At 36.5% G+C, this 16,575-nt stretch overlaps 2 protein-coding genes across 4 annotated transcripts in view; one reads left to right on the plus strand and one right to left on the minus strand.

Moving 5' to 3' along the window:
* Positions 1-16,575, plus strand: part of LOC105283053 — a 396,978-nt gene that overhangs the window by 316,300 nt on the left and 64,103 nt on the right. The gene's annotated exons all lie outside the window — the stretch shown is intronic.
* On the minus strand, positions 177-1,535 carry LOC113563161. The gene has a single exon (XM_026974451.1). The coding sequence runs from the start codon at positions 1,280-1,282 to the stop codon at positions 701-703; it is 582 nt and encodes a 193-aa protein (XP_026830252.1). The 5' UTR covers positions 1,283-1,535; the 3' UTR covers positions 177-700.

Below are 16,575 nucleotides of genomic sequence, written 5' to 3' on the forward strand. Positions count from 1 at the left end.
ATCAAACAAATATTTGATAACACAATCCAATCTATTAAAAACCGAATGAATAAGTCCCACATTATAACACCGTAATATCTTTTAAGGGGGGGGGGGGGAACTCTAATTAGAATATCACAAAAATAGCATGTTTCAAGAATTTTTTCTGAAGTAATAAATAATGCAAATTGTTTAAACTTTTTACAGTTTATTGTGGTATGTTTTTACTCTACAAAAATTATTTTTTTATTAAAAAAGTCTGATTGTAAACACGTGAGTCTATCGTCGAATGCCAACGCTCCGCGCAGTTGCGTCTAATTGGCGGACACGCTGCCGTCTTTATTTTTCGATCTGAAACAAAATCCGACGAAAATTAATTTTTTAAATGTATTTTTATACTCTGTGAACTAACAAAATTATGAAAAAAGTATGAATTTTGTCATATTAAGAGCATCTAAAAAAAAATTTCAAAAGTTGATGTAAAAATTTAGGATTGTTTATGCAAAAACAATTGTTTATTATTAATTTTTTTAAAACGTTTTTAGTTCACATAGAACAATTTTTAGTTACGAACAAAATAGCGAAAACTAGAAGTCGATTGGCTGATTAGAAACTTTTTTATCGTGTCCGCCAATTACGAAAAAGCTGTTTCGAGAAAAACGCATTTAAAGATTTTTGTATAAAATTTTAACATTAATGACAAACTTACAGCTTTTCCAAGCTAATCTGCCATCCCACACGAATACAGGAGGCCTTCCTCTTGCTCGTAAAATTCATTTTGTTGAGTGTTGGAGAGCCGTCGTGCCTCCTTCGTGTTTTCTTGTGCACGAAGATTCTGTCTCGTCTTTCGCTGGTCGTCGTAATTGTCGTAGAAAGATTTGCATTGGCAGCCAATAGTTATTTCCAACGATTGCATCGTTCTTAAAAGTGACGAATAACCTTCATTGAAAACCCCTGCAGCCAAAAAAGAAGCGATTTTCAGTACTTTAGAGCCACAATGCAGATGTTTGGGAGCCAAACGCCAGATCGTTGAATTGAAACTTTCATTGGGATTTTGCGTGTATCCGCCTAAGCATCTCTGTAGAAGATCGTCCCTTGACAGATTCTGATAAACGGGAAGAAGGTGTTTTTCAATTTCAGAAGAAATAAGTTGTTTTGGATGAGTGTAATTGTCCAGCTGTCCACGTGCTTCCGCTTTACGCCACGAACACCAACTATCCGCACCTATCGGGCAACATTCATGTCTGGGGTGATCATCTGTCGAGCAATAATGATACAGCGATGCCATTATAGCTGTCCTCATATTCAAGACTGAATCAATGTTTTGTCTAATTGCTAAACCATAATTTTTTGTTAATTTAACAATGATACCGTCAGTTAGCTTCCCTCTTCCTCCTAGTTTTTCTTTCTTCTTAATATTTCGCAGTCGGGTGCCTATTCGCTTTTCGACGTGTCCAACACATTCGCTTTTGATTACCGTGCAGTCATCGCCGTATGGATTTAAACACAAAAACACACACACACACAAATATATGTTAATTTATAAGAAATGTTAGTATATATGCAATTATAGAGAAAAAAACAAACAAATTTAGAAATATTGAAAAAAATAAAAAAAGTAAAATTTTCTTGTCAGCTCTACGTTGACCATTTCTGGGTCCGGCAGAGGGCGAGAACCTGACTTATTTTGTCAATTAAAAGTAATCCCCCGACTTCATTGTTATCTCTGTGCGAAAAAACTGTTGCCAGGAGTAACTAGCGTATTAAATACGAGAATACGGACGGGGCGCGTATGTAGCGATATAGAGGTACTTTTAGCTTATTTTTGAAAAATGCGTTTTCAGAATATGACCTTATCATATATGGTTGAATTGTCGTTAAATATGCTTGAAGTTTTGCTGAAAGATAAATTTTAAAATTTTCAAAAATTGTGGAGGGGGAAAGGAATTTCGAAAAATATGACATTTTCGAAAAATCTGATTGCACTGTTATACAGTACATTAGAATCCATAAAACTTTTACTTGAAACTTTTTCTTATATGTTTTATTGTTTCGACGGTATTCGCTAAGAAATATAAAACCCGATTTTTTTCAAGAGGGTGTTTCACCCCCTTAATGGCAAAACGGGCCGATATAAAAAAATATGTATCTCATATTTTGACCTAGACAACAACATATTCAAAGCTTATCAAAATCGGCGTGTGACACTTGGGTAATGTTACTTGTCAGCCGCCCGGCGCGCGTACTTATACCTTGTTACGTCCCGGCTAATCGCGGCTACAAATTTTGGAATGCAGGACTCGGACGTGTAGCACGGGACTAGATCACTGTTTCGGGTTACCGAATCCGAGGATTCTACCCGGGGATACTCGTGATCAGAGTGATTTCGCCAGGAGTGCAGTTCCCGCGGAAGGGTGGCAGGGTCGCTCTTTGTGAAAAATTTCGGTTCAATAAAGGGGTGGCCGATGGCGAATTTATTTGAATTTACTTGCCCCTAATTAAACCGATGATTTCGTTATAACAACGCGTGCATCTATGGGCCGGTCGGTAGGTCGTTAATGATGCGGAACAATAGATACAGATTACATCGATCACACGGGGCCCGATGTTCAATTTATGAGTCTCCGTTTTCGCGTACGTGTTATGATAGATGGGTCCGATTCGTGAGGATTTGCATTGTTCGCATAACGCGGCTTGTGTTTCGACGTCTTTGTGTCCGCGCGTGATCACGCAAAGTGCCATCGGGTTGTATTATAATGAATCAACCTCATTAGCTCATTAATGGACGACTGCAATACTGTTCTGACCTTTACTTTGAATGAGTTAATCACCTTCATTAACTTATCATTAGAAAGCTGTAGTAATATTCTGAATTTTACTTCGAGTGAGTCACTAACTACATTAATTTATCATTAGAGAGCTGTAGTAATATTCTGCATTTTACTTTGAGTGAGTCAATAACTTCATTAATTTATCATTAGGCAGGCCGGGGTAAGTTGATTGGTAATAGCATGATAATTTCACTTACCGAGGGGTTCTTGGTTACTCTCGATCCAGCTCTGTACCTTGATCTCTTGTGCCAGCCTATCGTAATGAGTTCGGCGAGGGTCCCCCTCGGGAATATCCTGGCACAGAGGGTACCGCAGATTGCATGAAATGGGGACCAGACTCGTTGCCCACGTGGCTTCGTTGCTTCCGTTCGTGATTAGAATCACTCGGTGTGATACGACAGAGTTGCTGGTCACTCTCGGTTTCGTGAGTCGCGTTATGATCGAATTATTGTTATTTCTGTTAGTGTCACGGTCGCGTGGTCGGAAAAGTGCCTCGTATTCTGGGTCAATGTAGTGAGGCTCGATGCCGTAATACTGCGAGACGACGGTGTTCACTGATTCTAAGTTAGAAAATATACGAGCTAAACGTCTTGCACGGTGTTTCTTCCCTCCTCGTCTCGTTTTCGTCATTAGAACTTCGTCATTTATGCAAAAGTTACTGTTAAACGTGCGCGCCTCAGTTAGAGTGTACCTTGTGGTGCGAGTGGTGCGGAAAGGGGTTCGTTACCGAGTGACCGCTCCGTGCGTTGTCCGCACTGTAAGACTGTCAGCTCAGCAGAATGGAGACCAACGTGCGTTGTCCGCACTGTAGGCTTGTTAATTGGTTGCACACACACACAAACACAATGGACCGAAACTGAGGTAAGCTGCGTAAAATTTATAGTCGCTGAATTATGATCAAATCGGCTTGGTGGTCAAAAATAAAAATAAATCGTAAATTCAAGCACACAAAATACATATATTCTAATAAAATGAATTGGTGGAAATACAATTGTTCTTACAAAATTTAAGTTAACTACTACGGTTATTAATGCTAACGTTTAAATTTAAGATAACTCTGAAATACGAGGATTGAAAAATATTCTAAGTCGAGATACGAAGATTGGAAAATATTCTAAGTCGAAATACGAAGGAATGGAAAAGTTCTAAGTTCGAATTAGAGATTGAAATAGAAGAAGGCTAACCGTGGCCCTTGAGTGTCGAGTGAACCTCTTGGTTCGGAGTCGCGAGTCGAACTGAACTTTTCCGGTCCTGCAATGAGGTCCTTTGTTTTCGGCGGCTCGGTGCTGCGGCGGTTCGGTAGTGAGGGTCCCCTCTCTCGTGAGAGTGGGTTGGAGAGTGGGACGTCCCTCGTGGAAGTAGGAGTACCGACAAAATGGCGGTTCCGAGGTGCGTCTTGTGCGCGTCGTTCGGACCGTTGAGAGAAAAGAGAAAGTTCGATTTTTACCGGGACGTGACAACCTGCGGTGCGCGCTCGCATATTATGAGCTGTATCTTTACAACTACTTCGAATTTCGATTTAATATTTTACAGGCATATTCTTCTCGATTAGAACTATCGACTAAGAAAAAAAATTTTTTCTAATTAGAGTTCCCCACTTAATAATGTCACTCAAACCTTTAATATGTGGGATCTTTACAAAAGTTTTATACTTTTGTGTGTCAACAACTATGTTACCAATACTAGTGTTGTTCAAATTTTCACTATTTTTAATCTTCTTGCGTCGCCTGTTAATATATATAATATATATATAATATATATGACTATCTAAAAATGCGGTGGATAATATGGAGGAAAAAATAATAGGAGGGAAGATATTCCCCCGCAGCGTGTCTAAGCAGACGTAAGGGGGGAACAGTAAACGCCATATTGGTGTGGGCTACTGAAGCGCTGAGATTTGAAATAGCAGTAAATGCAAAGTAGAAAAATTCATGAATAGTATTTATGAAGATGATATAGTAGTAATAAATATGTTTTAATATGCAGTAATGTAATGATGTTTATTATAGTAATGATGTTTACGATAGTGTGTAAAAGTAATAAAAAAAGATGAAAACTACACCTAATTTTGAAAGAATAAACAAGACAAACAAAATAGTTTGCTGGATACATAATTTTATTTCTTACAATACGAAATAAAAACTATATTTGTATAAATATAAATAAATTAATATCACATGTTATATTTTTGAACACAAAACTATTAAATTGTAACTTATAATTTATAACTTAAAATTTTTCAAATGTAACATAATAATAATAATGAAATAATATTATTTAAAGGACAATAATTTGCATATACAGGGTGTCTCTTAAAACGCGCCCACTAAGTACATAGTGTTATTCCTGAGGTGATTTTAAGACGAAAATCCTAATACCAAAATGTCGAGGATATAATATTATAGTTTTTAAATTGTAAGCATCTGTAGTTAGCGAATTAGACTGCCTAAAGTTGGCGCGCTCAGGTACGGTACAACGCAAAGTGCTAAAGGCGAGAACTGACTGTCGCCCCTCTTGTGAAATATCGATATGCGAAAATAAGATTATTTTTGCTAATGTTTTCATGCACTAAAAATTGTATTCCTCCTGTAAATATGTAAAATATTAAAAAATAGAAAAGATTCCTTTCTTTATAAAAATAATTATCTTTTATTCATAGTATTGAAGAAAATTTTATGGTAAGCTGTTTTATTTTTTAATAGTATAAAAGATACAGTAAATGTTCAGATTGGGGGCGACTTCACCGATTTCAATGACCTTGACATATGTTGTCAGGATCATCCTCCTGAGTGACCTTCAAGAGGTTTTAACTGTCGCTCATTGTTTATTAAAAAGTTATTAATAAAACAAATTTAATAGTTACGCATGGCTTTTCAATGTTTCACGTGAAGCAGTATCCACTGTACACTGCTTGACGCTTTCAGTACGAAGCTTCTAACTTTATTTATTTACATTCCTTCGCGTTTGACCTATGTTGCGTATTTGTATTTGTAGCCTCTCAGTCATCTTCTGTCAGTCGTTGTTGAAAGATTACTTATTACCATCTAAAATGAAAGTGTACGAGTTCTTAAGAATATGTGATGATAGAAATAAATTATTTGATTATCTACTAAAACAGAGTTCTGTCAAGTTCTATGCGTTGTCCTCGGTGCAATAACGCAATGGATTTTAATCGCTATTCCCTATTGTTTCGATGTTACAATGTGGAATATACTCGTAATTGTCATAAAAAACGGTTGAAAAAGAAATGTAATACAAAACTTAGTACTCTCCATAATAGGGGAGACCGGAGCTCGTTGGCACAAGAGGCAAGTTGGCATTGCGTTCAATTATTGTATTTGTGGCAAAAAGAACTATAAGAAAGTTACTTCAAAATAACTCTTTCATAACGTAGATACTTTTCTCAAAGTTTCATTTAAATCAAAAAAGTATTATAATAAAAACAAGGAACATTCTGATTCAAGAGCAGCCAAGTAAATTTTTGGTAATTATGCATTATAGGGGAGCCAGCCCCGATGACCTTGACCTTGACATATGTTATAGAGGTCACCCTCCTGAGTGACCTTCAGAAGGTTTTAGCCGGTGGTCATTGTTTATTAAAAACTTAATAACCAAAAAAGTTTAATAATTTTGCACAAATTTTCAGCTATCTACGCTCGTTCACAGCCCGCTTCGCGGCAGAACGGGGAGCAGGGGTTTCGCCCCTCCCCCCCGCCGGAGCCAGTGTAACAGATTTCACCGTATAGAGTTCAAATTAAAAACTTATTAACAAAAGAAGTTTCGAAATTGTAGTAGTTATTTTGAATATCAAAGACAAACGACGAATATGTATATGAACGAAGGAAGGAAAGTCATTTAAAGCAGTGAATCGTTAATATATTGAATAGTTTCTTTTAATATAAGTACAAATTATTCTCTGCTTTAACCTAACCTAACCTGGCTCGCCCCTCCCCCATCGGGATCCATGCCGTGTACCACGTGATCGAAATCTGTACTGTGAAATCTGTTACATTGACTTCGGCGGGGGGGGGGGGAGGAGCGAAGCCCCTGGCCCCCAACCCTCCCGCGAAACGGGCTGAAAACGAGCGTATGTGCCCGGGGCTCCACTTTCGGAAAATATAACCTAACCAAGGTTAGGTTAGGTTAGGTTAGGTTAGGTTAAAGCAGATAATAATTTGTACTTATATTAAAAGAAACTATTCTATATATTAACGATTCACTGCTTTAAATGACTTTCCTTTCTTCGTTCATATACATATTCGTCGTTTATGTCTTTGAATTTTAAAATAACTACTACATTTTCGAAACTTCTTTTGTTAATAACATTTTAATAAATAATGACCGCCGGCTAGAACCTTCTGAAGGTCACTCAGGAGGGTGACCTCTATAACATATGTCAAGGTCAAGGTCATCGGGGCTGGCTCCCCTATAATGCATAATTACCAAATTTTTGAGCATTTCAAACTTTCGTATTAATATTCTTTAGCTTGAGAGAATAAATCTAAGTATCGCATTATTAGTTAAAAGAAATGTTTCTGCTACTGTTAGCACATGTTATTTTGAATAATGACAATAATTATTTATAATAAAATGATTTAAATCAAATGTATGTAGAGCTGGGGTACGTTGGCTCAAATTTTATGGGGTATGTTGGCTCATAGCATTAGCATAGCATTAGGTTAGGTACGTTTATGTATTGTTGCTGTGTGAGAAGTGAGAACATACCTACGATCCTACGATTGCTATAGTATTTAGAAGTGATACATAAAAGTGATACATAGAAGATTAATTGTAAGTAACTTTATATATGTATAATATGAGACTGCTAAAACAATTCTATGCGTGTATATAATAATGTAACCTCAAATCTAATTGTAACTGCTGTAATTATCGACGCATAGCCAACTTATACCGTGATGTATGTCAATTTACCCCACTATCGGAGCAAGCTGGCTACAATGCAATACGTTCGTATCTCACTCATTACAAAAAACTATGCAGTATACAGGATCGTTTCTGGCATGGAAATGTAGAGAAAGGTTTGCTCTATCATATTAGTACAGTTTAATTATTATAATTAGTTGTGTAAAGAGTCGAATGACGAAATTATGAAAATGGTGCCAACGAGCCCCAGTCTCCCCTACATGGTTCGCAGAAAGTCGTTTGGATTTACAAACAGCATGCCGATTTATTGCATATTTTCTTTATATCAGACCGCCACGTTTTGCTTTACTTTAAAATGAATTTGAAATCGCCAAAGCCACTATTGTTGACTAGTCAAGTTTTTGTCGTGAGGTAATTTATGAATATTCTTTTCTTTCTTCTTATTACTACGAATTTGTTTGCTATTTGTACATTTTTCATTATTAGTTATGTATTCAATGGATGGAGCCAAATACAGAAATGATTGGAGGAGAAGGAGAAACAGTTGAAATTGATGAGGCTAAAGTTGGTAAAAGGAAATATAACAAAGGACAGATTGTAGAAGGACAATGGATATTTGATGGAATTGAGAGATCAAGCAAACGATTATTTATTGAACCAGTACCTGATCGATCGGTTGATACCTTACTTACTGCAATAAAAAAATGGATAAAACCAGGAACAACAATCATATCAAATTGTTGGAAATCCTACAAGTGTCTAGCCAATGAGGACTATATACATACATTTAACCGTAAATCATAAAATGAATTTTGTTGATCCCGACAGTAGTGCACATACGCAAAATATTGAGTGTGTTGGCGAGAAACACGTGCAAATATTTCGCGATACCGAACCGCGATACGGAACCCGAAAAAATCATTATCTAGGAAACTTAGCAGAATTTTTGTTTCGCCGACGTTATGATAATCAATAAGGAATACTTTATATTTAATGTATTATTTGTTAAAACAGAGAACAGTTTGTATTTAACTGTTCGTGTTTTTGATTAATGTAAAAAATAAAAACGGTTATACAGGGTGTTTCCTAAGAGTGACGCCCAGTTGCACACAGAATAAATTGGATACAGCAGGTTTAGTGAATCGGACACGGACCCAATCGGACACAATAATGTAGGGAGTTTAGCGCGGGCACGAGGGTGCTGTAGGCGCCCCTGCGCGGTGTGTGAGCATCAGACGCGAGCGAGCGCTTTCGGCGCTCGGCGGATTATCTTTTGTCTCCCCGCTTGGTAACGAGAGACTTGTTCGAGCGCGGCGATTGTGTGCATGTCGAGAGTTGTAACGGCAGGCACCAAATGCGTTAGAGAGAGAGTGTATTTCTATATAATATAAACCGTTATATTCATTAAAGTTTTGAGTGGTTTTCTTTTGAGCATAAGCCGCACGAATATAACCAGAGTTCATCAGAGACAGTGGATGTCGGTTTCGCGAGTGAGACCTACAATAAGAAACGAACACACTGCGTGTGGAATCGGGCACAGTGATAATCGTACACAGTGCCAATTGCGCACAGTAGGAAACGGACAAACGGTGGTTGCAATTGGACACAGTAGGAAACGGACACACAATGGTTGCAAACGGACACAGTAGGAAACGGACACATGTTCCGTGACAGTTTCATTCTAATAAGGAAGAGTCAAAATTAGATGTAGAGTAAAAAACATTGCTTTGTCTTGCAAAGTACATGCGTGGATACAGTGTGGATACTTTCCCAGTATAAACTTTCTTACTTTAATATTATTAATTTTTTATACTAGGAAAGTATATGCTTGGGTGGAAGAGTACTAGGTGACGGGCGAAGCCATCCATATAAAACAAAACTTTGGGGTGACCAAAAGTACTGCGTGGAAGTTACAATGTAGAACTGTGCTTTGCGTGGAACCTCGCTTCATATACTCTCAGCATATGCTTTCTAAATTTATTAAATATCGCACGTATGCGCAAAGTAAGCATGGTAGCATCGCTACGCCATATAAAGAAATAGAAAAGTCCTTACAAGTAACATTTCCAGGTTAGGAAAACTGTCACGGAACATGTGTCCGTTTGCAACCATCGTGTGTCCGTTTCCTACTATGTCCGATTGCAACCACCGTGTGTCCATTTCCTATTGTGTCCGATTGCAACCACTGTGTGTCCGTTTCTTGCTGTGCGCAATTGACACTGTGTCCGATTAGAGTTGTGTACGATTATCACTGTGTCTGATTCCACACGCAGTGTGTCCGTTTCTTATTGTGTCCGATTGGGTCCGTGTCCGATTCACTAAACCTGCTGTGTCCGATTTATTCTGTGCGCAACTGGGATCATCCCGTTTCCTAATAAGTGGGAAGTATTGCAATGGTGGATTCAAGACACAAAATTAGAAAAAAAGTTCATATAAACATATGTCCGATATGACTTTATTTTCAAATTATAGTTTGTTTTATTTTTGAACATAATTTACTGGATTATTTACAGGAAATGCTCAAAGTGACTACCTCTAACTTGAATTCAGGCTTCAATACGTCTTATCATAGATTGTCTGACTTTTTCAAACATTCCAGGTATTGTTCGAATTTGTTGACAACCTTGTTGAACACGTTGATGAAGTATTTCAACGTTGTCAATGAGTGTTGTGTAAACAATAGATTTTAGATGCCCCCACAAGTAAAAATCGAGAGGATTAAGGTCTGGTGAGCGAGCTGGCCAGGCAATAGAACCTATCTATTTTTTACTTGTGAGGGCATCTAAAATCTATTGTTTACACAACACCCATTGACAACATTGAAATACTTCATCAATGTGTTCAACAAGGTTGTCAATAAATTCGAACAATACTCAGAATTTTTTAAAAAGTCAGACAATCTATGATGAGACGTGTTGAAGCCTGCATTCAAGTTAGAAGTAGTCACTTTGAGCATTTCCTGTAAATAATCCTGTAAATTATGTTCAAAAATAAAACAAAATAATTTGAAAATAAGGTCATATCGGACATATGTTTATATGAACTTGTTTTCTTATTTTTGTGTCCTGAATCCACCATTGCAATACTTCCCACTTATTAGGAAACACCCTATATACAGGGTGTCCGATTTTATATTTGTCAGTCAAATATTTCGATATGACGTCGTTTCAGAGAAAACTGTTTCAAACAAAAGTTGTATAGCTTCGAGGGGGCAAGATGATGATATTATCACTTTAATTGTAGATGGCACCACTTTAGAGATTTTATTATGGCGGCCATTTTTGTAAATAAAAGTCGATTTTTTTCTCAAAATAGAAGTTGTAGCTGACAATAAGGCGAATACAATGGTTTTTTGTTTTTTGTAATTGGATCATTTTTCAGTGAGTTACAGCGTTCCAAAGTATAATATTTTATAATTTAAAACCTTAATTAAACACTCTCGACTTAATATAAATATTCAGGAAAACTGGGTAGTAGAGTGAGCGCAGATTGTGGTGCGAAAAGTCAAAGACTTAAAGTAATATAATTAAATATATAATTAATTGAACGTTTCGGCCACCCTTTTGGCCATCCTCAGCAACTTCCTCTCAACTCCTGTGACCTCCTTTCATATCGCGGCGAAATTCAAAGGACTTCCAAGTCCAAATTTATGCATTGTTAAGTAACGTGATCAATATCTGTAAGCGTGATCAATGACACTGTAGGACAATTTCAATCTAGGTGATATGAAAAGAATAACTGAAAAAACAACTCACCACGATACCGAAGGAGCGCACAAAAAATACATAGTTGTACATCACTTTAAAAATTATACCGACACAATACATTGAAACAAAAGGTCTTCATGTCAGAAAGACAGCTAACTAGCCGAAATCTGAGCTTGTAATGAGTCACCTGTAACGGCTACGTATCTAAGTAAAGCCGATCATCAAAACAATAATAAGGTGAGAAAAGTCAGAGGTAACGCAGAACATCGATACATAAAAATAATTCGCCGAAAATACATAAAAATAATTCGCTGAAAATACACAATAGACTTAACATTTAATAACCATTTATAGCTTAGACAGGACCGAACAATAACCATGGTGTAAAAACTCAGTGTCAGTCTGCAAATTTAAACTATTCTTTTGTAATTTAATATAAATCATTTCCGAAATTAAACGCTTTGACAGAAACCTTTCCTTATCTAAAATAGTAACATTATCCCAGTCAAATTCATGTGTACAATTGATTCGATGTTCAGTAATGACTGAGTGTGAAGTATTATTCCTTCGGATATGATTTCTATGCTCTGAAAGTCTCGTTTTTAGTTGTCTAGACGTCTGACCTACATAAGTTGCATCACAATCTTTACAGGCAATTCTATAAACCACATCTTTACATGAACTTGACGGGAGAGCACCTTTTATTGGTTTAACAATTCCCTTTAAGTTATTCAAACTAAAATATGCTAGTCTAACATTAAAGTCGCGCGTGATATTAACAAATTTTTCCGATATATTGTGCATAAAAGGAATTGAGAACCAAGCCTGTTTTTCACTTTCCTTATTAGAAGTAATATTATTCTGTTTAATAGTCTTTTTACTTAAAAGGAATTTCAATCTACAGTTAATAATCTTAGAGTTAGTTTCTTGGATTTGACGTTGATAAAAAACGGTAATAGCATTGAATTTGACTGGTTTCATAAACCTACCTTCTCTGGAAGGTATCTCAACTATTTGTCACAGTACCCGATTTCTCAGAAAAAAGGAACGATTATTAGTATGGTTGACAGAGCCTTTTTATTATCTCATCCCAAATTTCAAGAATCGAATATTAAATTTGTAATAGATACGTTATTAGATACTGACTATCCACTGGATTTTATTTTTAAGACTATTAACTGTAGATTGAGATTCGCCATGATAAAATCTCTAAAGTGGCGCCATCTACAATGAAAGTGATAATATTATCATCTTGCCCCCCTCCCCCCGAAGCCATACAACTTTTGTTTGAAACGTTTTTCTCTGAAACGACGTTATATCGAAATATTTGACTGACAAATATAAAATGGGACATCCTGTATATAATGTGTGTAGTGTTAAGTTATTAACAAAATTTAAATTATTAGCCTAACCTAACCTAACCTAACCTGGTTAGGTTAGGTTAGATGGTTTAGTGTTATTCGTGGCGGTCACCTTTGTAACATATGTCAATGTCATGTTCTTACTTCACGTGGACAGCTGAAAATTCGTGCAAAGTCATTAAATCTTTTTTTATTAATAACTTTTTAATAAACATTGAGCGACAGTTAAAACCTCTTGAAGGTCACTCAGGAGGATGACCCTGACAACATATATGTCAAGGTCATTAAAATCGGTGAGGTCGCCCCTACTCTGAACATTTACCAAAGATACTTTCTTTAAACCTCGTAAAAAATAATTGTCTAAAACAAATTACTATTTTTATTAGTGAATTAAAATTATGTCGACACAATAATAATTCCGAATTTCTATTATGTTCCGACATAATTTTAATTCAATTATAAGAACTAATTCCTTTTAGAAAACCATGTGTAAGAAGGACAGCCTTCTTATAAAATTAATATTGTCTATAATTATATCCTTTTCTTTTTGTTCTGTTCACGGGTGGATCGGCAAGCGTAGATCCCCGGAGAGCTGATTCCGCCCAGAAATGGACGCAGAACCCGGATGATATAGGATCAGAGGTACAAGGTCAGATGCACGGGATAGACACAGAGACAAAAGAGCAGATGTAATAAACAATGGTCCCTTTATTCGAGCTAGGTGAAACAGCTCTTCTTATAATCGGCGGCTCCAATCATGCAGACGGAAATCTTCGTATCTTCTGGTCGATGATGGAGATCTTGTCGCGTGAAGTCAAGGTCGACGACCGGTGTCGTGTCGCGACCGTAACGTATCCGTAACAAGGGACGGTTAAATTAGCACTGATTAAGTACGTGAACCGAGGCGGATCAGCCGACTCGAACGACTTTCTTGTCGTGATTGACCGCGAGTTGTCCGAGATACTGTCCTGACTGAGATGTGAGCTCGTGAGATCATGGAATGAATATCGTTGCGAAGACTGATCCGAACGCTGAGACTAGTTCGATACGAATGTCGCACACTCAGTTGTTTTGTGCCTTACCGCTACAGCCCAACGAGCTGTGACAACACCGGATCGTAATCGCTCTATATTGAAAAACTGGAGTCCGAGTCTTGGTCTTTCTATTCATCGCTCTGTTATTGCGAACGAGAGAGAAATGATAAATACTGTCGTAGGCCCACGATCGGTCGGATGCTTTCTCGGTTCGATCCACCGATGACGACATGGGAAACGAACGTTCAATTTCTAACAGTTCTTTTTGTTGCGCGCGCTTTTTACTTTGCTTTGTTCCTTGGCTGTCGTTCATGGCGTACCTTTACCGCTTTGTCACGTTGCGCATTTTTCATATTCTAGTGCATAATGTAAAGCAATAACTGTTCAAGTAAATACAGTGAGAATTAAAACGTGTGTGTCTTTCGATATTCGCGCCTCATTCATCACCATGTTATAAGAGTTTGACATCAGAAAAAGTATCTTTTATGCCATGAAAAATTAATTAAGAATTAACAGTTTATCATATAATTCTGTTCAATATTATGAAAAAGAAATAAATCTATTGTATAAGGAAAGAAATGTTTCTCCATTATTAACTTTGAAATAAAAGAAAATATGTAAAAAGTTAATAATGGAGAAACATTTCTTTCCTTATAAAAAAGATTTCTCTCTTTTTCATAATATTGGACAGAATTGTATAATAAATTGTTAATTCTTAGTTCATTTTTCATAGCATAAAAGATACTTTTTCTAATGTAAAATTCTTATAACATGGTTTTCTAAAAGGAATTAGTTCTTATAATTGAATTAAAATTATGTTGGGACATAATAGAAATTCGGAATTATTATTGTGTCGACATAATTTTAATTCATTAATAAAAATAGTAATTTGTTTTAGACAATTATTTTTTACGAGTTTTAGAGAACTTATCTTTTATGCTATTAAAAAATAAAACAGCTTACCATAAAATTTTCTTTAATACTATGAATAAAAGATAATTGTTTTTATAAAGAAAGGAATCTTCTATTTTTTAATATTTTACATATTTACAGGAGGAATACAATTTTTAGTGCATGCAAAAATTAGCAAAAATAATCTTATCTTCGCATATCGATATTTCACAAGAGGGGCGACAGTCAGTTCTCGCCTTTAGCACTTTGCGTTGTACCACGCCTGAGCGCGCCAATTTTAGGCAGTCTAATTCGCTAACTACAGATGCTTACAATATAAAAACTATAATCAAGAGACACGGTAGTGTCTCGCGCGAAGTATACGCGAAGCGAGACCGACCGGGTATCTTTACGCGAAGCGACGTTTTCAGACACACTTATATTATCAGATCTTAATAACCTCTGAAAAGATCATTTTCAGAGTAACCTCAATGGATAGCTTGGGGTCGAATTATATAAGAAAAGTTTTTTTATTTTTTTTCTATGTGCATTACGAGTGTAGATATTACGATGCAAAGTCTGAAATTGGAAAATTTTCGATTAAGAAACGTCATCATTACTGTCGTCGTCGTTTGTGCAGTACATTTTTCTATTCCTAGATGGCAGCAACAGCAGTCGGTCTTAGTCCCGTATTCATAGCCGGATCTTATATTTAAGACCGTCTTAAGTTTATCTGTAGATACTCCATAGCCAATGAAATGATTCATACAGCATCTGCAGATAAACTTAAGACGGTCTTAAATACAAGATCCGACTATGAATACGGGCCTTATAATATATAGGGTACTCATTGCGGCTCGAAAACCACGTCGAATGGGCCCTGAACGAATCCTCTAGAACGGTCCGATCGCGACATATCGCGTAAAAACCATTTATAAAGAAAATTGCGAATATCTCGGAAACTATGAGAGATAGAGGGTTGTTTCTGGCAGCATTCGACGCGGCTCAGAAATCCCCGTCGAATGGGCCCTGAACGAACCCTCTAGGACGCTCCGCTCGCGATATCACGAAAAACCATTTATAAAAAAAATTGCGAATATCTCGGAAACTATGAGAGATAGAGGGTTGTTTCTGGCAGCATTCGACGCGGCTCGCAAATCCCCGTCGAATGGGCCCTGAACGAACCCTCTAGGACGCTCCGTTCGCGATATCACGAAAAACCTATTTTTCAAATATAATTGCGAATATCTCAGAAACTATGAGAGAAGTAAAGTCAAAACGATTCAACATGATTGCCCTATTCTAAACATATGTTCATATGTTATAAACATATGTTTAGAAATATATGTTTAGAATAGGACAATCATGTTGAGTCGTCTTGACTTTACATAGGTTTTACTTTCCTGAGTAATCGCCAAAAAAGTTTAGTTGCTAATTATTTATTAAAACATTATTAACAAAAAACCAATACAAAATAATTGAGACAATTATATTAATATTAATGTTACAATTTTTAATTATAATATACTGGGTGTCGACTTTGGATTATAATATATAGGGTGTACAATTTTTATTGATCACCCAAAAAACTTGTATTTCCGATTTTTATAATATACTGGGTGTTGACTTTTGATTATGGTTTACACGCGATATCTCGCGAACAGAGCGTCCTAGAGGGTTCGTTTAGGGCCCTTTCGACGGGGAGTTTCGAGCCGCGTCGAATGAGTCCCCGTACGAACCCTCTATCTCTCATAGTTTCCGAGATATTCGCAATTTTCTTTGAAAAATAGTTTTAGTAACCTCTTTTATTCTTTTCTATTACGTTTTCTATTCCTTCCATTAGAATTCAAACAAATTAAAATCCAAGTAATAAATGAAAGCTACTACC

This window comes from Ooceraea biroi, chromosome 12 (genome assembly GCF_003672135.1).
Source record: "Ooceraea biroi isolate clonal line C1 chromosome 12, Obir_v5.4, whole genome shotgun sequence".
In the NCBI taxonomy this organism is placed as follows: Eukaryota; Metazoa; Arthropoda; class Insecta; order Hymenoptera; family Formicidae; genus Ooceraea; species Ooceraea biroi.